The sequence below is a fragment of the Triticum dicoccoides genome, chromosome 2B (genome assembly GCF_002162155.2).
Source record: "Triticum dicoccoides isolate Atlit2015 ecotype Zavitan chromosome 2B, WEW_v2.0, whole genome shotgun sequence".
NCBI lineage: Eukaryota > Viridiplantae > Streptophyta > Magnoliopsida > Poales > Poaceae > Triticum > Triticum dicoccoides.
This window is the reverse complement of record NC_041383.1, coordinates 192,356,429-192,382,001: the sequence shown is the minus strand read 5'-3', so window position 1 is coordinate 192,382,001 and position 25,573 is coordinate 192,356,429. Positions and strand designations below refer to the sequence as shown.

Sequence of the window (25,573 nt, the reverse complement as noted above, 5' to 3'; positions counted from 1 at the left end):
GAATGAAGAGGAGGTGGAGGGGTATATATAGCCTCCACACAAAATCTAACCGTTACACACAATTTACCAAACTCGGTGGGACCGAATCATTAAACTCGGTCGGACCGATTAAGTAAACCTAGTGACCGTTAGTGATTTTTGGTGGGACTGACATGCATCTCTGTGAGACCGATTCGGTTAGGGTTAGGGCATAACGTAATCTCGGTAAGACCGATTACACAAACTCGGTAAGACCGATTTTGGTAATAAGCTTTCCAGAGAGTTGGTCAGGTAAAGTCGGTGGGACCAATTTGCTCTTTTCGGTGAGACCGAAATGTTACAAAAGGGAAACAGAGAGTTTACATTGCAATCTCGGTGGGACCGATCGCTCACTTTGGTTAGACCGAAACGTTACGAAGGGAAACAGAGAGATTGCAACCTCATCTCGGTGAGACCGAGATCCCTATCGGTAAGACCGATTTGCTTAGTGTTTGTGGCAGTGGCTATGACTTTTGGAATCGGTGGCGCCGGATAGAAAGAATTGGTGTGACCGATTTTGGCTTTACGTTTAGGTCATTTGTGGATGTGGGAAAGTAGTTGAGGGTTTTGGAGCATATCATTAAGCACATGAAGCAAGAGGCTCATTAAGCAACACCTCATCCCTTCTTGATAGTATTGGCTTTTCCTATAGACTCAATGTGATCTTGGATCACTAAAATGTAAAATGAAGAGTCTTGAGCTTTTGAGCTTGAGTCAATCCTTTGTCCTTAGTATTTTGAGGGATCCACTTTCATCATCCATGTCATGCCATTCATTGAGCTTTCCTGAAATAATAGTCTTGGAATAGCATTAGCTCAATGAGCTATATGTTGTTACGAATTACCAAAACCACCTAGGGATATTTGCACTTTCAGAGACGTCTTCCCCAACCGTACGTGTGTTGAACGCGGAGGTGATGTCCGTTCAGCACTAGGATCTTCGGTGATTTGGATCATGGCGAGTACGACTCCCTCAACCCCGTTCTCTTGAACGCTTCCGCTTGCGATCTACATGTTGGAAATATGCCCTAGAGGCAATAATAAAAGCATTATTATTATATTTCCTTGTTCATGATAATTGTCTTTATTCATGCTATAATTGTGTTATCCGGAAATCGTAATACATGTGTGAATAACAGACACCAACATGTCCCTAGTGAGCCTCTAGTTGACTAGCTCGTTGATCAACAGATAGTCATGGTTTCCTGACTATGGACACTGGATGTCATTGATAACGAGATCACATCATTAGGAGAATGATGTGATGGACAAGACCCAATCCTAAACATAGCACAAGATCGTATAGTTCGTTTGCTAGAGTTTTCCAATGTCAAAGTATCTTTTCCTTAGACCATGAGATCGTGTAACTCCCGGATACCGTAGGAGTGCTTTGGGTATGCCAAGCGTCACAACGTAACTGGGTGACTATAAAGGTAGACTACGGGTATCTCCGAAAGTGTCTGTTGGGTGACATGGATCAAGACTGGGATTTGTCACTCCGTATGACGGAGAGGTATCACTGGGCCCACTCGGTAATGCATCATCATAATGAGCTCAGAGTGACCAAGTGTCTGGTCACGGGATCATGCATTACGGTACGAGCAAAGTGACTTGCCGGTAACGAGATTGAACGAGGTATTGGGATACCGACGATCGAATCTCGGGCAAGTAACATATCGATAGACAAAGGGAATAGCGTACGGGATTGATTAAATCCTCGACATCGTGGTTCATCCGATGAGATCATCGTGGAGCATGTGGGAGCCAACATGGGTATCCAGATCCCGCTGTTGGTTATTGACCGGAGAGTCGTCTCGGTCATGTCTGCTTGTCTCCCGAACCCGTAGGGTCTACACACTTAAGGTTCGGTGACGCTAGGGTTATGAAGATATGTATATGCAGAAACCCGAATGTTGTTCGGAGTCCCGGATGAGATCCCGGACGTCACGAGGAGTTCCGGAATGGTCCGGAGGTAAAGAATTATATATAGGAAGTGCTATTTCGGGCATCGGGACAAGTTTCGGGGTTATCGGTATTGTACCGGGACCACCGGAAGGGTCCCGGGGGTCCACCGGGTGGGTCCACCTGTCCCGGGGGCCACATGGGCTGTAAGGGGGTGCGCCTTGGCCTAGATGGGCCAAGGGCACCAGCCCCTATAGGCCCATGCACCTAGGGTTTCCACCATGGAAGAGTCCATGTGGTGGAAGGCACCCCTAGGTGCCTTGGGGGGGAGGGAAACCTCCCCTTGGCCGCCGCCCCCCCTAGTAGATCTCATCTACTAGGGCCGGCGCCCCCCCCATGGCACCCCTATATATAGTGGGGGGGAGAGGAGGGATTTCACACCAGCCCCTGGCGCCTCCATCTCCCCCCGTTACGTCTCTCCCTCGTAGTCTCGGCGAAGCCCTGCTGCTGTGACGCCCTGCATCCACCACCACGCCGTCGTGCTGCTGGATCTTCATCAACCTCTCCTTCCCCCTTGCTGGATCAAGAAGGAGGAGACGTCTCCCGCCCCGTACGTGTGTTGAACGCGGAGGTGCCGTCCGTTCGGCGCTGGTCATCGGTGATTTGGATCACGTCGAGTACGACTACATCATCACCGTTCTTTTGAACGCTTCCGTGCGCGATCTACAAGGTACGTAGATGCATCCAATGACTCGTTGCTAGATGAACTCCTAGATGATCTTGGTGAAACGAGTAGAAATTTTTTTTGTTTTCTGCAACGTTCCCCAACAGTGGCATCATGAGCTAGGTCTATGCGTAGTTCTTCTTGCGCGAGTAGAACACAATTTGTTGTGGGCGTAGATTTGTCAACTTTCTTGCCGTTACTAGTCCTTTCTTGCTTCAGTGGTATTGTGGGATGAAGCGGCCCGGACCAACCTTACACGTACGCTTACGTGAGACCGGTTCCACCGACTAACATGCACTAGTTGCATAAGGTGGCTGGCGGGTGTCTGTCTCTCCTACTTTAGTTGGAGCGGAATCGATGAACAGGGTCCTTATGAAGGGTAAATAGAAGTTGACAAATCACGTTGTGGCTTTAACGTAGGTAAGAAGACGTTCTTGCTAGAACCCTAATTCAGCCACGTAAAACTTGCAACAACAATTAGAGGACGTCTAACTTGTTTTTGCAGCAAGTGGTTTGTGATATGATATGGCCAAAGTTGTGATGAATGATGAATGATCTATATGTGATGTATGAGATGTTCATGCTATTGTAATAGGATTCACGACTTGCATGTCGATGAGTATGACAACCGGCAGGAGCCATAGGAGTTGTCTTTATTCTTTTATATGACCTGCGTGTCATCAAGAAACGCCATGTAAATTACTTTACTTTATCACTAAACGCGTTAGCCATAGTAGTAGAAGTAATAGTTGGCGAGCAACTTCATGGAGACACGATGATGGAGATCATGATGATGGAGATCATGGTGTCAAGCCGGTGACAAGATGATCATGGAGCCCCAAGATGGAGATCAAAGGAGCTATGTGATATTGGCCATATCATGTCACGTTTATTATTTGATTGCATGTGATGTTTATCATGTTTTGCATCTTGTTTACTTAGAACGACGGTAGTAAATAAGGTGATCCCTCATACTAATTTCAAGAAGTGCTCCCCCTAACTGTGCACCGTTGCGACAGTTCGCTGTTTCAAAACACCACGTGATGATCGGGTGTTTTATTCAGACGTTCACATACAACGGGTGTAAGACAGATTTACACATGCAAACACTTAGGTTGACTTGACGAGCCTAGCATGTACAGACATGGCCTCGGAACACAGAAGACCGAAAGGTCGAGCATGAGTCGTATAGAAGATACGATCAACATGAAGATGTTCACCGATGTTGACTAGTCCGTCTCACGTGATGATCAGACACGGTCTAGTTTAACTCGGATCATGTAATACTTAGATGACTAGAGGGATGTCTAATCTAAGTGGGAGTTCATTAATAATTTGATTAGATGAACTTAATTATCATGAACTTAGTCTGAAATCTTTACAATATGTCTTGTAGATCAAATGGCCAACGTAGTCCTCAACTTCAATGCGTTCCTAGAGAAAACCAAGCTGAAAGACGATGGCAGCAACTATACGGACTGGGTCCGGAACCTGAGGATCATCCTCATAGCTGCCAAGAAAGATTATGTCCTACAAGCACCGCTTGGTGATGCAACCGTTCTCCCTGCAGAACAAGATGTTGTGAACGCTTGGCAGGCACGTTTCGATGATTACTCCCTCGTTCAGTGCGGCATGCTTTACAGCCTAGAGCCGGGGCTCCAAAAGCGTTTTGAGAGACATGGAGCATATGAGATGTTCGAAGAGCTGAAAATGGTTTTCCAAGCTCATGCCCGGGTCGAGAGATATGAAGTCTCCGACAAATTCTTCAGCTGTAAGATGGAGGAAAACAGTTCTGTCAGTGAGCACATACTCACTATGTCTGGGTTGCATAACCGCTTGACTCAGCTGGGAGTTAATCTCCCGGATGATGCGGTCATTGACAGAATCCTCCAGTCGCTTCCACCAAGCTACAAGAGCTTTGTGATGAACTTCAATATGCAGGGGATGGAAAAGACCATTCCTGAAGTATTTGCTATGCTGAAATCAGCGGAGGTAGAAGTCAGGAAGGAACATCAAGTGTTGATAATCAATAAAACCACTAAGTTCAAGAAAGGCAAGGGTAAAAAGAGCTTCAAGAAGGACGGCAAGGAGGTTGCCGCGCCCGGCAAGCAAGCTGCCGGGAAGAAGCAAAAGAATGGACCCAAGCCCGAGACTGAGTGCTTTTATTGCAAGGGAAGCGGTCACTGGAAGCGGAACTGCCCTAAGTACTTAGCGGATAAGAAGGCCGGCAAAACAAAAGGTATATGTGATATACATGTAATTGATGTGTACCTTACTAGTGCCCGTAGTGGCTCCTGGGTATTTGATACCGGTGCAGTTGCTCACATTTGTAACTCAAAGCAGGGGCTGCAGAATAAGCGGAAACTGGCAAAAGACGAGGTGACGATGCGCGTCGGGAATGGTTCCAAGGTCAATGTGATCGCCGTCGGCACGCTACCTCTGCATCTCCCTTCGGGATTAGTTTTAAACCTTAATAATTGTTATTTAGTGCCAGCTTTGAGCATGAACATTGTATCAGGATCTCGTTTAATTCGAGATGGCTACTCTTTTAAATCTGAGAATAATGGTTGTTCCATTTTTATGAGAGATATGTTTTATGGTCATGCTCCTATGGTGAATGGTTTATTCTTTATGAATCTCGAACGTGATGCTACACATGTTCATAATGTGAGTACCAAAAGAAGTAAGGTTGATAATGATAGTCCCACATACCTGTGGCACTGCCGCCTTGGTCACATAGGTGTCAAACGCATGAAGAAGCTCCATGCTGATGGACTTTTAGAGTCTCTTGATTATGAATCATTTGACACATGCGAACCATGCCTTATGGGTAAAATGACCAAGACTCCGTTCTCAGGAACAATGGAGCGAGCAACCGACTTATTGGAAATCATACATACTGATGTATGCGGTCCAATGAGTGTTGAGGCTCGCGGTGGCTATCGTTATGTTCTCACCCTCACTGATGATTTAAGTAGGTATGGGTATATCTACTTAATGAAACACAAGTCTGAAACCTTTGAAAAGTTCAAGGAATTTCAGAGTGAGGTTGAAAATCAACGTGACAGGAAAATCAAGTTTCTACGATCAGATCGTGGAGGAGAATACTTGAGTCACGAGTTTGGGGCACACTTAAGAAAATGTGGAATAGTTTCACAACTCACGCCGCCTGGAACACCTCAGCATAATGGTGTGTCCGAACGTCGTAATCGCACTCTGTTAGATATGGTGCGATCTATGATGTCTCTTACCGATTTACCGCTTTCTTTTTGGGGCTATGCTTTAGAGACTGCCGCATTCACTTTAAATAGGGCTCCGTCGAAATCCGTTGAGACGACACTGTATGAATTATGGTTTGGGAAGAAACCTAAGCTGTCGTTTCTAAAAGTTTGGGGATGCGATGCTTATGTCAAGAAACTTCAACCTGAAAAGCTCGAACCCAAGTCGGAAAAATGCGTCTTCATAGGATACCCAAAAGAAACTATTGGGTACACCTTCTACCTCAGATCCGAAGGCAAGATCTTTGTTGCCAAGAATGGGTCCTTTCTGGAGAAAGAGTTTCTCTCGAAAGAAGTAAGTGGGAGGAAAGTAGAGCTTGATGAAGTATTACCTCTTGAACCGGAAAATGGCGCAACTCAAGAAAATGTTCCTGAGGTGCCTGCACCGACTAGAGAGGAAGTTAATGACAATGATCAAGATACTTCTGATCAAGCCCCTACTAAAATTCGAAGGTCCACAGGGACACGTTCCGCACCAGAGTGGTACGGCAACCCTGTCTTGGAAATCATGCTGTTAGACAACGGTGAACCTTCGAACTATGAAGAAGCGATGGCGGGCCCGAATTCCGACAAATGGCTAGAAGCCATGAAATCCGAGATAGGATCCATGTATGAAAACAAAGTATGGACTTTGACTGACTTGCCCGTTGAGCGGCGAGCCATAGAAAATAAATGGATCTTTAAGAGGAAGACAGACGCGGATGGTAATGTGACCATCTATAAAGCTCGGCTTGTCGCTAAGGGTTATCGACAAGTTGAAGGGGTTGACTACGATGAGACTTTCTCACCGGTAGCGAAGCTGAAGTCCGTCCGAATCATGTTAGCAATTGCCGCATTCTATGATTACGAAATATGGCAAATGGACGTCAAAACGGCATTCCTTAATGGTTTCCTTAAGGAAGAATTGTATATGATGCAGCCGGAAGGTTTTGTCGATCCTAAGAATGCTGACAAAGTGTGCAAGCTCCAACGCTCGATTTATGGGCTGGTGCAAGCATCTCGGAGTTGGAACATTCGCTTTGATGAGATGATCAAAGCGTTTGGGTTTACACAGACTTATGGAGAAGCCTGCGTTTACAAGAAAGTGAGTGGGAGCTCTGTAGCATTTCTCATATTATATGTAGATGACATACTGTTGATGGGAAATGATATAGAACTCTTGGACAGCATCAAGGCCTACTTGAATAAAAGTTTTTCAATGAAGGACCTTGGAGAAGCTGCTTATATATTGGGCATCAAAATCTATAGAGATAGATCGAGACGCCTCATAGGTCTTTCACAAAGCACATACCTTGATAAGATATTGAAGAAGTTCAATATGGATCAATCCAAGAAGGGGTTCTTGCCTGTGTTACAAGGTATGAAATTGAGCTCAGCTCAATGTCCGACCACGGCAGAAGATATAGAAGAGATGAGCATCATCCCCTATGCCTCAGCCATAGGTTCTATTATGTATGCCATGTTGTGTACCAGACCTGATGTTAACCTTGCCGTCAGTTTGGTAGGAAGGTACCAAAGTAATCCTGGCAAGGAACACTGGACAACGGTCAAGAATATCCTGAAGTACCTGAAAAGGACTAAGGAAATGTTTCTCGTTTATGGAGGTGATGAAGAGCTCGTCGTAAAGGGTTACGTCGACGCTAGCTTCGACACAGATCTGGATGACTCTAAGTCACAAACTGGATACGTGTATATTTTGAATGGTGGGGCAGTAAGCTGGTGCAGTTGCAAGCAAAGCGTCGTGGCGGGATCTACATGTGAAGCGGAGTACATGGCAGCCTCGGAGGCAGCACATGAAGCAATATGGGTGAAGGAGTTCATCACCGACCTAGGAGTCATACCCAATGCGTCGGGGCCGATCAAGCTCTTCTGTGACAACACTGGAGCTATTGCACTTGCCAAGGAGCCCAGGTTTCACAAGAAGACAAGGCACATCAAGCGTCGCTTCAACTCCATTCGTGAAAATGTTCAAGATGGAGACATAGAGATTTGTAAAGTACATACGGACCTGAATGTAGCAGATCCGTTGACTAAACCTCTCCCTAGAGCAAAACATGATCAACACCAGAATTCCATGGGTGTTCGATTCGTCACAATGTAACTAGATTATTGACTCTAGTGCAAGTGGGAGACTGTTGGAAATATGCCCTAGAGGCAATAATAAAAGCATTATTATTATATTTCCTTGTTCATGATAATTGTCTTTATTCATGCTATAATTGTGTTATCCGGAAATCGTAATACATGTGTGAATAACAGACACCAACATGTCCCTAGTGAGCCTCTAGTTGACTAGCTCGTTGATCAACAGATAGTCATGGTTTCCTGACTATGGACACTGGATGTCATTGATAACGAGATCACATCATTAGGAGAATGATGTGATGGACAAGACCCAATCCTAAACATAGCACAAGATCGTATAGTTCGTTTGCTAGAGTTTTCCAATGTCAAAGTATCTTTTCCTTAGACCATGAGATCGTGTAACTCCCGGATACCGTAGGAGTGCTTTGGGTATGCCAAACGTCACAACGTAACTGGGTGACTATAAAGGTAGACTACGGGTATCTCCGAAAGTGTCTGTTGGGTGACATGGACCAAGACTGGGATTTGTCACTCCGTATGACGGAGAGGTATCACTGGGCCCACTCGGTAATGCATCATCATAATGAGCTCAGAGTGACCAAGTGTCTGGTCACGGGATCATGCATTACGGTACGAGTACAGTGACTTGCCGGTAACGAGATTGAACGAGGTATTGGGATACCGACGATCGAATCTCGGGCAAGTAACATATCGATAGACAAAGGGAATAGCGTACGTGATTGATTAAATCCTCGACATCGTGGTTCATCCGATGAGATCATCGTGGAGCATGTGGGAGCCAACATGGGTATCCAGATCCCGCTGTTGGTTATTGACCGGAGAGTCGTCTCGGTCATGTCTGCTTGTCTCCCGAACCCGTAGGGTCTACACACTTAAGGTTCGGTGACGCTAGGGTTATGAAGATATGTATATGCAGAAACCCGAATGTTGTTCGGAGTCCCGGATGAGATCCCGGACGTCATGAGGAGTTCCGGAATGGTCCGGAGGTAAAGAATTATATATAGGAAGTGCTATTTCGGGCATCGGGACAAGTTTCGGGGTTATCGGTATTGTACCGGGACCACCGGAAGGGTCCCGGGGGTCCACCGGGTGGGTCCACCTGTCCCGGGGGCCACATGGGCTGTAAGGGGGTGCGCCTTGGCCTAGATGGGCCAAGGGCACCAGCCCCTATAGGCCAATGCGCCTAGGGTTTCCACCATGGAAGAGTCCATGTGGTGGAAGGCACCCCTAGGTGCCTTGGGGGGGAGGGAAACCTCCCCTTGGCCGCCGCCCCCCTAGTAGATCTCATCTACTAGGGCCGGCGCCCCCCCATGGCACCCCTATATATAGTGGGGGGGAGAGGAGGGATTTCACACCAGCCCCTGGCGCCTCCATCTCCCCCCGTTACGTCTCTCCCTCGTAGTCTCGGCGAAGCCCTGCTGCTGTGACGCCCTGCATCCACCACCACGCCGTCGTGCTGCTGGATCTTCATCAACCTCTCCTTCCCCCTTGCTGGATCAAGAAGGAGGAGACGTCTCCCATCCCGTACGTGTGTTGAACGCGGAGGTGCCGTCCGTTCGGCGCTGGTCATCGGTGATTTGGATCACGTCGAGTACGACTACATCATCACCGTTCTTTCGAACGCTTCCGTGCGCGATCTACAAGGTACGCAGATGCATCCAATGACTCGTTGCTAGATGAACTCCTAGATGATCTTGGTGAAACGAGTAGAATTTTTTTTTGTTTTCTGCAACGTTCCCCAACACTACAAGGGTATGTAGATGCACTCCTCTCTCTCGTTGCTAGATGACTCCATAGATTGATCTTGGTGAAGCGTAGAATTTTTTTGTTTTCTGCAACGTTCCCCAACAGTGGCTCCACTGCTGCACCAAGTTCCTCAGCTGGTCCCTCATTGCTGAAGAAAAAGGCCACTGCTGGACGAGGCCTTCGCCCAAGTCCTCGCAAGAAGCAGGTTGCCTTCCAAATCCCCTCTGATGACGATGAGGTTGATGATGAAGAACTCGTTGAAATCATCAGGGACAGGCAAGCCAGGGCCGCTAGAGCCAAAGGCAGCAATGTGACACTAATGCTGGATCCCAAGTTGATCCTTAATTTCATTGACTCATGGCACAAGGACCCCACTACACCTGTGTCGAAGATGAACCTCACTCCTGGTCAGAGTCATGTTCTGACCCACTTCATTGAGGAAGAGAAGTGGAAATATGAAGAAGGACGAAGGCTGAAGAAAGCGCAATACAAGAAACAGCGTTACCTCGAGGACAATGTCCTCACTCTCTCTCCTGATCAGCTCCTTGCCTTACAAGCTGAAATCAAGCAACTGAGTGATGATTTCAATCGGTACCATGCTGATTGGAAGGGAGCAAAGGTTCGGTTCGTAAATTTAACGAAGACTTTCTCTTCAACTGCCTCTGCTCCGGTGCATGTTGAAATTCCTCAGGCTGAAGCATCTGCCCAGCCAACTGAAGGACATGCCAGCACCGCTGATGTCAGTCAGGCTGCTGAAGAAAATGAGAGTACCAGGGCTGATGACTCCATTCCAGCCACTGAAGAAATTGCCAGGGCATCCACTAGTGATGCGCCTGAGGAAAGTGAACAAGTCAGGGCAACTGCAATAGTTGCGCCTAAAGAAAATGCACCTCCCGCGCCTACACCAGCTCCTATCCTTCCATCTGCCCTAGATGTGAAGAAGACCAAGGCTGCAGAGCTTGCATCGATGAAGAAAAGGAAGGCATCAACTTCTACAGATTCTTCAGCTCCGAAGAAGATGAAGACTCTGATCAGTTCAATTGACAATCCAATTGATGTCGTTCCAATCTCCTCAATGCCATCAAAGGACCTTGTTCCTTTTGGTGAAGACTATGAGATTCCCGAGGAATCTGATGAAGAAACTCCTTCTGCTGCTTCGACAGAGCAGTTGGACGAAGAAATTGAAGTGGATAAGATCCCTTCAACCCCAGTCATTTCCTCACCTATGCCTAAGTTTACTACTGAAGAGGCAGGTGTTGAAGAAATGGAAGATGAGGATGTGGACATTGGGTGCACCACTCCTGTGCTCAATGATGACTTTTGGGAAAGTCAGCACCCCAACTCTCCGTTGTTCACTCCTCTCCAAGCTGTTCCTCAGTCCCCAGTCGCTACTGAAGTACAAGTGGAAACTGATGAACCTCGTGCAACCCCATCCGTCCATGAAGACATTCCAGCCACTAGTGCTGATGAAAATGTGAATGAAGAAGTGATGACCCAGGCTGCTGCTGACAAAGAAACTGAAATTCTTCAGCATGAGGAACCTGAGATTGCGATTCCTGAGGTGGTACTGCAGATCACTGACACCCCTCAACCCAAGCCAAAGAATCCCTTCTCCAAGAAGCCAAAATTCAAGGCTGATGATTTCTTCGGCGAGCACGTATTCTTCACGGAATTCAACCCCTATGACAATGCTCATCTTAGAAGGAAGCGTTTTTGGCCAGCTAGCCAGGCCAACTTCTATTCCTCAGTCCTCTTTGACAAGGACAAAGTCTTCGACCACGAGCACATTCCTCACGTGGACATGGAATCTATGCCTTGCTTCACGTCGGTTCTCAGTATGCTTCATGATGCAGGTCTTCTTAACTTTCGCACTGACATCGTTAACTGGAATGAAGAGCTAATTCTTCAATTCTATGCGACGCTGCATATCACTGGTGAAGCGCATGACATCAACTCCTGGGTGTTGGACTGGATGACTAAAAACGCTCATTACAAGGCACCAGCCTCTGAATTTCTTCGTGCCTTGCTAATCAGTCCTCCACCAAAAGGCGCTCGTTGTCTGTATGATGAACCTGAACTCACTAACCACTATATGCAAGTGCTCATGAAGCCGCTGAAGCCAGGACAAGCTCAAAGGACCAATTTCCTCATGAAGGAATTGCTCTACGTGCCCAGAACCATATATCACATTCTGACAAAGACTATTAGTCCAATCAAAGGTCATGATTGACCAGATGAAAAAATTGTGGGGATGATGAAGAATATGCTCTTCAAGATCATGCATGGTATTCCTATCAATTACCATGCTTTCTTCATGAGGACTCTTGTGAATGTTGCACTTTCTCCATTTGAGCTGAAGCCTTACGCGCCGTGGATTATGAGATTCCTCAGAACAAGGTCTTCACTCAATTACAAGGCTGATTGTCAGAATCACCTCAGCTACTTGCCCCCGATTAAAGTCCTAAAACGGACATATTCCTCATCTGACGGAAAGGGAAAGTCACCAGCTATTATCGATGAAGGCACTCGTCCATTGGATGGTCAGTTCCGCAAAGCTGCATCTTACTCCACCAATGATGACTCTGCCACTCATGATACTACTGCCAATGCTCCAAAGTCAAGTCCTCAAGCTACTGCTCCTCGCGTGATGACTGACCGTGAACTGCTTATAAGTCTTCACCAAAAGGTCGATCGGAACCACAAATATGTTAAGCGTCAGTTCGGCTCTATTCTTCACAACATGACTTCTACACATAATGCAGTGAAGAAAAACCACTACTACCTCCATGAAGTGTTTGATCGCACCTGGACTATTCTGTCATATCTATATGGTGAAGAAGATCTGAAGCAAATGGGCTTCAAGGAAGACTTTGACTGGTCTGCACCTCCTTGGTGGCCAGCTCATATTCTTCATCACGCGCCACGGACGAGCATGAAGATTTGGACGACACTACAGCAGGCCCTACAACGACTCAAGACCCTGACAACGCTAGCGCTCCTCCATCATCATGATATTATTCAGGGGCGTTAGTCCTTAGTTTCAACCCTTTTGGTCATTCGATGACAAAGGGGGAGAAATTTGAGTTAGTCTTCAAGCGGGTCTATATATGGGCGTTTTTTTGCTAAGTTACAACTCTCGTTCTTCTGATGACTTTGCTGGATCAAGTTGTAATCTTAAACTGTATGGTGGCTTGATACTTTTGTTGTGTTTCTCTGCATGCTTATTCCTCATTAATGTTAATGCACGCATGCTGAATTACATCAGTCACCATATTTCATCATGCATTTCAAATTCTTCATATTATATGTCAAATGCGTGTATAAATTACAAGATATAGGGGGGGGGGTCTCCATGATTATACTCTTCAAGTGTGCATTGCTTCAAAAGCAAATTCCTCACGATGCACATCTTCAGGGGGAGTTCTTCTATATCTTGCAATCAAATTCCTCAATATCAGTATTTACACTTCATATGTTTATCCCCGTTGAAAACTTAACCTATATTGTCATCAATCATCAAAAAGGGGGAGATTGTAAGTGCATCTAGTGCCCCTTAGTGATTTTGGTGTATTGAAGACTTATAGGTTAAGGGACTGATGCGTTTGTGAGTGTACACATGTCTATAAGTCTATGAGGAGTTTGATATTTACAAAGAATGTCGACCCCTAAAAAATGAAGTTCTTCGACTGAAGACTTTGGATTTCTGAAGACTTTGAAAGTGAAGAAATTGGTGTAACCTTGAAGACTTGGTAATCATTCGAGAAACATGAAGCGTGAAGACTTTTGTTTTCGTAGTTTCATTTTCTCTTTCTTGAGTCATAGGAAACACCGTACTGTTAAAGGGGGTCGAGGAAATACTAAGGAAAAAATTCCATGTGATGCTCAACTCAAAATCCTACACCTACCAATCCTTTCGAGTGAAGACATTGGAAATTTCGCACAGTTCAGTCATATTCTTCAGTGACAGAGACGAAGTTCTTCTGGTCTCTGAGGAATTTGTTCTGACTGAAGAGTTAGGAATTCGCCAGTGCGGATTGCCTACAAAGTGAGGAACATGATAGCCCTGAGGAATTCAAACCTCAAATATTCCGACCGTTGCCGTGCTACGCGCCAGCTGTCCCAAAATATCTACCCGCCTAACGGTCATATCATACAAGGGCATTTATGTCTTATCATGTCGGGCTGCTCCCCGGCTATAAATAGCCGCCCCCTACAACCACTAGTTGGTTGGCTGCTCCAAGAGAAACTGACACTTGTCATTTGAGAGCAACCCATCCTCCGAGGACTTTGAGTGAAAATCATCAAGTGAGGAAATCCCAAACCCAAACCTACAAAACCCCGAGTGATTGAGCATCACTGAAGAGATTGATCCTGCGTGGATCCGACGCTTGTTTCCTTTGAAGACTGTGCTTCTTCCAGATGGTTAGGCGTCAAGGTCTAGAGCATCCAAAAGGAATTGTGGATCGCCGAGTGACCGAGTTTGTGAAGGTTCAGAAGTCATCTGAAGACTTACCACGAGTGATTGGGCGAGGTCTGTGTGACCTTAGCTCAAGGAGAATACGGTGAGGACTGTGTGTCCGGGACTGGGTGTCCTCGAGTTTAAACACTCAGCCGCTCCAACCAGATGTACAACTGAGACAGCAGTTGGAACTGGTCTACCAAATCATTGTCTTCACCAAGCTTACTGGTTCTATTTCCTCAACTCTTTCATTTCCTCATATATGTTGTTGTGTGCCTGTTCATATCTGTTTGAAGACATTGACTGAAGACTTTCTCAATTTCCTCAGTTCTATTTTTTCAGTCTGTCCGTCTTCTTCCTTGTGTTATCCTGTGTTTACGCTTTCTGTACTCTGTGCTTGTCTTCATTTCATCATGATGACTATGCTTGTGTTCTGTTATGTTCTTTTCTAAGTACTTATTCCGCTGCAAGTAGTTCTTCATTTAGGAATTTCCTCACCAGCAAATTCCTCAGTGAAGAATTCATAAAAATCGCTATCCCCCCTCTAGTCGATATAACGCACTTTCACATGGCACACATTGAAAAGTTTTTTTTTCCGAGAGTACGCCAATGGCGTACCTTATCTTTATAGAAAAGAGAGAAGACAATGTACAAGAGATCAGAAGATGGAACAAGTCTTCATCTTAGTCACACACCCTTACACCCCACAAATTAGCCTATGCCTACATTCTCACAAAACGTGCTAAACCCTCCTCCACCTAGGCCAGCCGCCGTCCACTCCTTGAGCTCCTCCAAAATGGCAATGGACATACCATCCAACTGTAATTGTTGGCTAATCCTATTGAAAACTCCCGCGTTACGTTGCTTTCAGAGAGCCCAAATAGTGGCGACAACAAGGGTGTCAAAGCCACGTTTCCAACTTCTCCTAAAGGTGCGCCGACCCTCAAACCACCAATCCAGCAAACACATCCTGAGCCTCCGGAATGCGGCCCTGCAAACCCAGCACGTTCCAGATATTGTGCCAAACTTTTCTGGCATACACGCACTGCACCAAGATGTGTTCCGCGTTGTCCTCCTCTTGGAGGCAAGTATAGCAAGCCGAAGGCAGCTCTTGCAGGCCATGTCTCGCTCCTCCATCTTAGGCACATATCAAAAAGTGACAAGCAAAATCGTTACCTGTTAATGAATGACTGTGCAAGGGACCCCTTATTGGCTTATCTTAACGCTCATGTGATACACCAGGTGATTGGGAAGGAGGGAAACATGCCGCATGAAACAGATACCGACAAATAAACTCGTAGAGCGATATCACCTTGTATATACCTAGTACACAATGAATTCCCTAGCAATACCCATTTCACGTGATGTCCCCCAATACGTTGTATTAAAGAATTGAGAAATTTATCTAATTCATCAAAAAAAAAATGTCGACCAACATTTATCCTATAGGCATCCATCTAGGCATGCCAACAAAGCACAATATTTAGAAAAAGAAATGATTTTTATGACATTATATCACCAAATATAGAAATAAAGAAGAAGAGATTTTTTTTAAAGAGAAACGAAAAACCCTAACAACAACTAAACCCAAAATCAGCCCATAAACCCATAAATCGGGCAAGCCAAACCCAAAATAGCGAGAAGAAAACCACCCCCGTCTCAACTCTGAAGCAAAGGAAGGGAAAGGAGCAAAGCAAACCCTCCCGTCGTCCCCCCTCCGCCGTTATATTAACCCCACCTCCGCCTCCGCCCCCCTCTCTCTCTCCCCGTCTCCGCCCCCTCCACTCAGATTCCTCCGCGCCTCCATGGACGACCTCGAGCAGGCCATCCTGCTCGCCTCCGACTCCCCCGCCGCGGCCTCCGCCTCCCCGGCTGTCCGCGAGGAGGCGCTCGCCTTCTGCGCCCGCGCCCGCGACGAGTCCCCGCCCTCCTCGCTCCTCCGCCTCTGCCTCTCCGGCCTCGCCTCCTCGCCCCACGCGCACGTCCACTTCTGGTGCCTCCAGTCCCTCCACGACGCGCTCCTCCGCCGCCGCATCGCCCTCCCCGACGACCTCGCCCTGCTCCGCTCCTCCCTCCTCTCCCTCGCCTCCGCCTCCAACGCCGCCTCCCCGCCCTTCCTCCGCAACAAGCTCGCCCAGCTCGTAGCCCTCCTCGTCCGCCTAGATTACCCGCATGTATACCCCTCCTACTTCCTCGACCTCCTCCCGCCGTCGCCGCCGCAGTCGGGCCCCACGGACATGTTCGCCCGCGTCCTCATCTCGCTGGACGACGACCTGCTCTCCCAGGACTACCCTCGCAACGCCGACGAGACCGCCGACGCCTGCAGGGTCAAGGACGCCATGCGAGCGCAGTGCGTGCCCCAGATCGCCCGCCACTGGCACGACGCTGCCGCCACTCTTGGTGCGGCCGACCCTCCCACTGCCGCCGTAGCCCTTGATGCGGCGCGCAGGTGCATCTCCTGGATCGATGTTGCGCTGGTCGCCAATGATGTGTTTGTTCCTCTTCTATTTGACATTGCCCTGTCCCCTGCAAGTGCTGCCCCTCTTGCTGCGGCGGCGGTGGGGTGTCTTTCTGCCGTGGCTGCAAAGAGGATGGATGCAAGGGCGAAGGTGGCGTTGCTCAGGTCACTGCTGTCTGCACAGCAGGGGCTTGGTAGCCCAGACAGTGGGTTAAAGATGGCATCTTTGGTGACGACTTATGCCGTGGAGGCTCTTGCCTGTTATCGCAAGCTTGGCCCTAGTGATGCCGATGGAGCTGCGGCATTGGAAATGCTCGAAGAGGTGCTACCAGCTGTATTTTCGGCAGCAGAAAGCTGCTATGAGGAGGATGTTGATTCTGGTTCCGTGCTCGAGTTCTTAGCTGGCTACGTCAGTACGATGAAGTCTCCATCTGAGAAGCAGCTGGGGCACTTGGGACGGATCTTAGAGGTGGTGCGGCAGCAAATGACATATGACCCAGTTTACAGGGTGCATCTTGATGTGCTCGACAAGATCGGGAAGGAGGAGGAGGACATGATGGCGGAGCAACGGAAGGATTTAGTGGCATTGTTCCGCAACATTTGTCGGGTAGCGCCAGCTGCCACACAGCAGTTCATAAAGGGGTTGATTGTGGCGGCGCTCTCATCCGCAGAAGCTACCGTTGAGGATGTTGAGGTCACTCTTACTCTTTTGTACCGGCTCGGGGAAGCAGTGAGTGAGGAGGAGATCCGTACTGGGTCTGGGCTGCTCGGGGAGCTTGTGCCCATGCTTCTTTCTGCAAGATTCTCGTGCCACTCGCACCGCTTAGTTGCATTGGTGTATCTTGAGACAGTTACACGCTATATCAAGTTCATGCAAGAGAATGTACAGTATGTGCCACACCTTCTTGCCGCATTCTTGGATGAGCGTGGCATACACCATCAGAATTCCCATGTGAGCCGCCGTGCGGGATACTTGTTCATGAAAGCTGTCAAATTGTTGAAGGCAAAGCTAGTGCCTTACTTGGATACCATTTTGCAGGTATTTCCTTGTCCGTTTTTTTTAGATGCACACACCATCTAGTTTATTGTGCTAGATCTGAGGCTGTTTTGTTTGTGAGTTAGAGCTTGGAAGATGTCCTAGGACAATTCACTTCTATGGACTGGGTAAATAAAGAGGCAAAGCTCTCCAGCTCAGAGGATGGCAGCCAAATTTTTGAGGTGCACTGTCCATCTGTCTCTATAGCATAACTTGGCTTGCACCTAGCTGTTTATGTTCTTTAATTGGGATACTGAACTTGGACCATTGGCATAATTTCTTATTGCAGGCTGTGGGGTTGTTGATCGGTATTGAAGAGGTATCACCAGAGAAGCAGGTTCAGTGCTTGACAGCTTTGCTGAATCCTCTCTGTCATCAGGTGATTGTTTCCCTTCTGCCCAATATGATAGCTCTAGTTCTCTAAGAGAGAGGGAACTTACTGGGTTAAGTGAAAATCAATTTCAGATCGAGTCGCTTGTTATGGGTGCCAAAGCACAAGGACTCGAAGAATCATCCCCGAGAGCTACGACTCTTCTACAGATTGTTGTTGCATTGAATATGGTTACCAAGGTATGCTTTACATTTGCACCTAAGAAGAAATGATCAATAGGACATCCTGTATTCTGTGGGGTAGTATACTGAGCCATGTCTGATATTTTTTTTCCTGTTCTGGTCATATTTTCTAATATAGTTCTGATTTACTCTTGTGTTAATTTCTAGTTCTGTATATGTGTATCGCATCCTTACTTAATTCGGCTGTTGTCTTTTCTAGGGCTTTAATGAACGCCTCGTGATGATAAGTAGGCCAACAATCGGTGTCATGTTAAAAAAGGTAAATTCTATCATTCTTTACTTCCATGTTTTTACTTAATCTTTTGCGTGGTGATGTTTGCTTGTTGTTAAGTATCATATGCAAGTGGCTGATGAAGAGGACATTTGCCAAGTCCTTGATTACTCTGCATCAATAAACAACATATCCATGGTCTTTGTTTTACTCTTCTTCTGATACGATATTTTCTTACTACTTTGTCTTCAGACCCTTGATGTTGTTCTACAACTCCTTGTTTCATTTCCTAATGTGAGGCCCCTGCGATCAAAGGTAAATCTGAACCTGTTTCTTTAAGATCCTCGTTAGTTCACTGTTTGGATGATTAACCACTTCAAACTTATGCAAATGTAGGTCATATCCTTTCTGCACCGCATGATTGAGATATTAGGAATATCGGTGCTTCCATGTATTCCGATCGCACTAAGACAATTGCTGGTTCATGACGAGGTATTTGTTTTTTGCTTATTTTTATTTGAATTTACTCTTCTTGGTTCTTTGCTTTGCTGTCCCTGCTGATGTGTAGTATCTGCAGCACTTAGGTTTCTTTTCTCAGTAACAGTTCCTTGTGCAGTATTTATTTGAGGGGAAAGGGTAGGAGAAGGATCCTACTGTATATATACAGAAAATATAATACAAAAACATAGAGTTGTTTATATCTGTTGAAAAGGAAATGAAATCATGCGAAACCGCAACGTAGGACTGTAGGAAGAATTCATTCTGGTCCCAAAACTTATAAGAGATCTTGGTAGTGAATATGCAATGTCCGTAAATGGATTTGTATGCTCCTCGTTTCTGGAATGGAAAAAAGACATTAAATACTTCTTCTCAGTCACTCCTGTTTCTTGGATATACTTAGCGCAAATTTCTTTCTGGTACCTGTCGAACATCATACTAGCTGCATATTATTACTTCGAGCAACATTCTGTCACTTGTGTTGAAAAAAAGGCTTCCTACAGCTAAAATTATGTTGCTCCATCTGGGCTGCTAACATCATCATTTGTTTCCATACAGGCAAAAGATATGGTGGATTTCCTTGTATTGTTAAACCAAATAATATGCAAGTTTAATTCTTCAGCAAGTGGCATACTGGAGGATGTCTTTCCTACTATTGCAAGTCGTTTGTCTGTGATACTGTCACAAGATGCCTTTTCTACTGGTCCTGCAGGCAATACCGAGGTAAAGTTAATCACATCTGTAAACAATAGCTTTATTTATTTTTATGTTTGTAGCTTCCTGTTCTTGTACTCGTCTCTGTGATCCTAGAATGGTAAACACTACCTCCATCTAAAGTTGTACTAAAGTTGAGACACTTATTTTGGGACGGAGGGAATACTTCACTAGTGCCTTCCAGATCTATATGTATTGGATTGATAGGGATATACATGTACCACGTGAACCTCTTTGTTACCCGTGGTGTCATACATCCTTTCTTCTTTGTTTCTCTCTGATGGTGCAACTCCAGCTAACCTCTGGCAACACTATCTACTGACATCGAAAAGCTTTTCAGAACTGCCCATCTTAGTCATTATACTCGGTGGCATTACCTCCAGTGACTATATACTACTTAACTCAATATTTTTATTTTGTAAGCATTTGGATTTTGCCGTATTTGATAGTTTGTCGTGTGCTTGGGTTTGGGCTTTCGGGCAGCCCACCCTGGGGGTTCTGATCAAGGACGAGTGGTCCCCTTTGTCATTGGCCTTCACATGTTCCATTAAAGACATACGTCCCTCTGTAATTTCCGCCTCTCTTTCTTAATGAATTGGTGGCGCTCCTGCGGGTTGCTCAATTTTTTCTGCAATGATGTCGTTGTATACGTCGCCTCTCCCTGTGTAGCTAGCTTTTGTCCTTGGCTAGTTTATTGCCCCCATCCTTTAATTCTGCCTACTTTCCTTATTCTGGTAGGCGTCAATTGGGTTCTATATGAATCACAGGCTTCCTTATATACTGTATTCATTTCTTACTGTTGCAGGAAATGCGTGAACTGCAAGAGCTGCAGAGGACATTATACACATTCCTCCATGGGATGGTTACACATGATTTATCTACAGTTCTCCTTGCTCCTACCTGTAGGCAGTATTTGGAAACCATAATGCAGTTGCTTCTGTTTACTTCATGCAGTCATAAAGATATACTGCTCCGGAAGGTCAGGATTCCAGTTATCTTGATTTACAATATTTCTTTTTTATTTTAGCTATTACTCCCTCTTTTTTTTCACGATGAAATATAGCTATGTTCTCCACTTTCCATTGTTCACTTACACCTTGATTATGGTTTTGTTAGGCGTGTGTGCAGATTTTTGTCAAACTTATAAAAGACTGGTGCACTACATCCAAAGCTGATGATAAGGTATTGCTGTGTTCACTTCATGTGATCTTGCGCTGTTAAGTGTCTCTCTAGTACCTGAACAGTTGTATTACTAATCAATCTCATGTGTTCCTGTTTCTTCTTTCTTGTTTCATCAGCTTCCTGGCTTCCGAGTATTCATGATTGAGAAGTTTGCTACTGGTTGCTGTTTATACAGTGTGCTTGACAAATCATTTGATTTACGTGATGCAAATACGGTAATAATTTTGCAACTTGCAATCCTTGTTTTTGCTGTGTTGAAAGTAAACCTTTACTAAGGAAAATGGCAATATAAATTTCGAATGACCACAGTTCCAAAGTAATATAAATTCAACTTGTCCAGCATGATTATTTAGTCTGTTGTCCCATAGTTCATATCAGCTTTCTTAAATATCCTGGGAATTTCACTCAAGAGAAACAAAGTCTAGTTCTATCATTATAACGGAAATTCTAAACCTTACACTTAGTGTAATATGGCTGTATGAAGCCTCTATTTCTGCAACGTTCCAGAGTAAAGAGTTGCATTTAGTTCTTATTAGCCATATGCTGTTTTTAATCCATCCAGTTTTGTAACTGAATCGAGATTACCCCACCATCTTGGGTCCTTCCCCTAGAGAGGACCGGGGTGGACGGATGTAGAGGGGATTTTGAAAACTTATCCCAAGCGATAAGTTCAAGAAAAGCATAAGGCGATGGGATGTACCCTTACATATTAAATTTATATGATTTTAGTCCTCAGCTGCACACTATATCAATTTGACCTTTGGCAGAAAAGAAAGTATATATCATCGCACATAATCTGAAGCTAATCTGTTAAGTTTTCTACTATGCAAGGGATTGTAGAACTCTTGCCTGGTCAGTTCCATTTTAACAGGGGAAAACTTTGTATTTGCCACTCTAGCTTATCCCTTGAAGGCGTGAACTGATAGATTTGTAACAACACGAAATGCTGAGTTGGCCATCCTAGACAAGTGATTTTGTTGATTCATGAGGATGATTGATAATTAGAGCGCTTGGAGTCAAAACTGAGCATGTACTAATGCAGTTCAGAAAGTAGCTGTTAATCTGGAATCAATTGTAACGTGGGTTCCACCGTTCCATAGAGCACCATTATGTTTTGTTCAATTTCAGAATTCCTTGTCGTCATTTTGCAGCACTATTGTAGTTAAAATCTACATACTGTTGCATGGTGACATTGACCAATTCTTTATGTTCAAAAGCACATGGTGATGTATTGACCAATTGGTTTATTTCTTCTAGCTTGTTGTCTTTGGTGAAATTGTGATGGCTCAGAAGGTTATGTATGAAAGGTTTGGGGAGGACTTCATTGTAAATTTTGTAGCAAAAGCTCTTCCAGAAGCTCACTGCCCACCAGAGCTAGCTGAACAGTACTACCAAAAGTTACAGGTACACTCTTATCTTGACCTTGTGTCGTTTCTGGTTCCCAATCTATATTTTTATCTATATAAATATATGGTGGATCAGAGGAAGCACCTTTATTAAGAGAAAAAGAGTAGAACCACCTTTGTTCTGAAGACTAGAAATTCCTAGAAATTCTCTCGTGATTAAGAGAAAAAGAGTAGAATCTACAGCACACACAACTTATTATGTTGGAGCCAGATTATGACTGCCGATTGATCTATGTCAACATTATATATATTACAGTAGTACAACAAATACAACTTGTACTTCACAGGCTTTAGAGTGTACAGCAAATACGACTATATTCTTAATTGTAAACATACGAGTTGTAGTACATAGCCGCAAAGTTGTGCGGGCAGTTTTACCAGTTGCTATGATAATACAAGAATAGACATCGAAGTTACTATGTGCAAACTCAAAAAGTTGAATCGCTGTTCTCAAAAAGGGGATCTGCATGTCTGTGGACTATTTTTTATACTGGACTATTGTCAGTTGGATGGATGTGCCATCAGTATGACATTTAAGTTAGGAAACTGTTATTAGTATCATCTGTTAGGAAACAAAGTGTGAGTTGTATTCACACGGTGAGTATATACTACTCCCTCTGTAAAGAAATATAAGAGCGCTTAGATCACTACTTTAGTGATCTAAGGGGCTGTTTGGATTGCTGCTGATACGTGCCTAGCCAATTTTTTGGCATTGACTGAGCCCATGACAGCTGCTTGGAAGGCAGCCAATTATTTGGCACGCCCGAGCTAAACCAATCCTTCCAGTTCAATTAACGTGTAATTTTCCTCCAACAATTGGCGAGACGTGGGCGCGCAAAGGCCTTGCCAACTTTTTGGCACGCCCATGCGTTGGCGGGGCCAACTCTGGCGAGAACCAAACAGGCCCTAAATGCTCTTATATTTCTCTGCGGAGGGAGTAGCTCTTAACTTGTGACTTCAGAGAAATGGTGGTGGATGAACCCTTGGATCTCAGGCCACAACAAATGAGAGATCACTTTCGACGATTGAACAGCAACTTTTATATCCAGATTTAAACTGGACTTGAACCTTCATATCCAGATTTCACTCCACTTTCATATCAGGAACGTCGACTTGCACTTTCAATAGTGAATTATTCACTTTCCGGAATTGGCAACTCCCTATTTCACGTATAATCGGGAGACTCATAATATCAGTGCCGTTGCCTGGGGAGACTTTTCGGCCTGTGGGTTCCATAGCTGGTGTGGTTGGAGAGGATAGTTGGGGTTAGGGTCTTAGGTATTAGGGAAACTAGAGTTTATCTACCATTTCCTTGAATCCCCGGTGTGCCAGTTTGTATCCAGTTAGAGTTGGTTCCACACAGCTCTAGTTGGAGGCTTTAGTCATCTTTTGTTTGCCCTATTGTTTTGGGAAGGTTGTTTAATTGAGACTTGAAAGTAACAGTGATTAGTCGATGACTCCCATCTTTTCTTTGTCCTATTACTCTCTTGAGGGTTGTTTCTTTGTAAGGTGGAATAATTATAGATGCTGTCATGATTCATAAATACCTGATCTTATTTGTAGCATATTAAAGTCTTCACTCTGTAATAGAATATTTCCCGTTGTAATCAAAGTAGTTTTTTTTTCTTCAACAGGGAAATGACGTAAAGGCATTCAGGTCATTTTATCAATCACTTATCGAGAAAATAAGACAACAGCAGAATGGGAGTCTTGTGTTCAGATAGCATCATTCCATTCATTTTCAATCTGTTTGCCAGAAGACTCCTCAGCTGTATGAGTATAGGTAGTTATTTCTGACTTGTTTACGTTTTTTTTTTCTATCTATTTTGCCGCTATTATTTCATTCCTATTTTTTGTTTAATTCATTAAAATTTGCAGGGTAGTTGTATCAGTGATGTATATAAAGCTACCAGTTCTGAGATTAGAAGGTATTGTCTTGCCATTCACATAGTTATTGGTTCCAATCTATTATTATCTTGCTATGTACTGTATGTTCCATCTTTTTTATTCTTATTAAAAACTGTGCATCTTATCGGTCAATTCTTCTATTCTTCCATTCTGATGGCTTAACGAACCTATAGAGGTCTGTAAGAGCGGATGTCCTGAATGCATTTATCATGAACTCCATAAACATGTCTTCACCATAGCAGTAATGTGATGCATCCTTTTGATCTTTTGGTGGTAGTCTGTTTAAAGTTTTCATTATTTCTGTTTGCATTTTTGATAAACTAAATGTTTATACGTACTTTCATCCACCATTCCACATTTTAGTTGTGTGTTATCTGCATACAGTTTGAACTGGCCTTTTGTATGCTTGCAGATGTATACTGCGGGAACATTTTTACAGACTATATGGCTGCCGTGGCGAAGTTGACTGTTCACCGCATGTCATCGGATGCAGGGAAGTATAACCCAAGAGTTTGTCATGAGAGAAAAAAATTACAGGGTTCCATTTATTCGTTTGGAGACTTCTCCCCAAAGTGAATTGGTTGTTTGTTCTCCTACCCGGGCTTGAAATTTTATAAGGCAATCGCAGTGAGCTAAATAGCCGGGATAGAAAGAGTTGTGTGCGTGTGGGCCGTGTTTTTCCTGACAGAAAGTTGTCGCACCGCCTGTTGTCGTGTACCAAATTTTGTCGAGCTGCTGTGGTTGGTTTCCATCCCCATTTAGTTAGCTGGGGGTGCTGTACAGACTCTATAATGTTCACCTTCTTATTCGTCCGTCCGATCTAGTGACCGCAGTGGTATCACTCTGGTGGTACGCAAGGTTTGAGCTGCTGGATGTCTTCTCATCTCGAAGCGTGCAAATTAGAAAAATTTTCCTCGCCTTGTTCCACCTGTCCTTTTTGAAGTTTCTTCCTTGTTCTGCCTATCCCTTTTTGGATTTTGGATCTTCGAAACAAAGAAACCGCATGGTTTTATTCTGGGTCTTTGAAATAGAAGACTGCATTGTGGTCTCCTTCCCTGTCTTTGTCGAGTTACATCACTGTTAGGCAGAGTGCGTGTGTGTGTATGGCTGGGATGGGATTGGGAAAGCCGACAAGAGGTTGGCATGGTCCGAGTCTCCGTTTTTCTGGTCTTTGGGAAGGGAGTGGCCGGGAACAGAAATCCGTGCTGGAGACGGCTCTGGCCTGCTTTTATCATGTGCAACTATTTGATTGCGCACAGTGGTCCATATGATTGTTGCCTCAACAGTATTAGATCTGACAATCTTTTATCGACCATCGTGTGGAGCGTTGGCAGCTCAATGTAGCGTCCATGGGG

General features: G+C 45.0%; 1 protein-coding gene across 2 annotated transcripts; it reads left to right on the top strand.

The window, feature by feature from the left end:
• The first annotated feature begins 15,984 nt into the window (after positions 1–15,984).
• LOC119363002 (exportin-T-like) lies at positions 15,985–25,082 on the top strand. Of its 2 annotated transcripts, none has more exons than XM_037628297.1 (15): positions 15,985–17,729; positions 17,813–17,908; positions 18,016–18,105; positions 18,192–18,296; positions 18,499–18,558; positions 18,763–18,825; positions 18,907–19,002; positions 19,567–19,731; positions 20,528–20,701; positions 20,839–20,904; positions 21,021–21,119; positions 22,162–22,308; positions 23,945–24,093; positions 24,194–24,238; positions 24,631–25,082. In XM_037628297.1, the coding sequence occupies exons 1-13, from the start codon at positions 16,038–16,040 to the stop codon at positions 24,032–24,034; spliced, it is 2,943 nt and encodes a 980-aa protein (XP_037484194.1). In that variant the 5' UTR covers positions 15,985–16,037; the 3' UTR covers positions 24,035–24,093; positions 24,194–24,238; positions 24,631–25,082. The 2 variants fall into 2 exon arrangements, with proteins under 2 accessions (XP_037484194.1, XP_037484193.1); XM_037628296.1 differs by having other exon boundaries at positions 15,986–17,729; positions 24,189–24,238.
• The last annotated feature ends 491 nt before the right edge of the window (positions 25,083–25,573 follow it).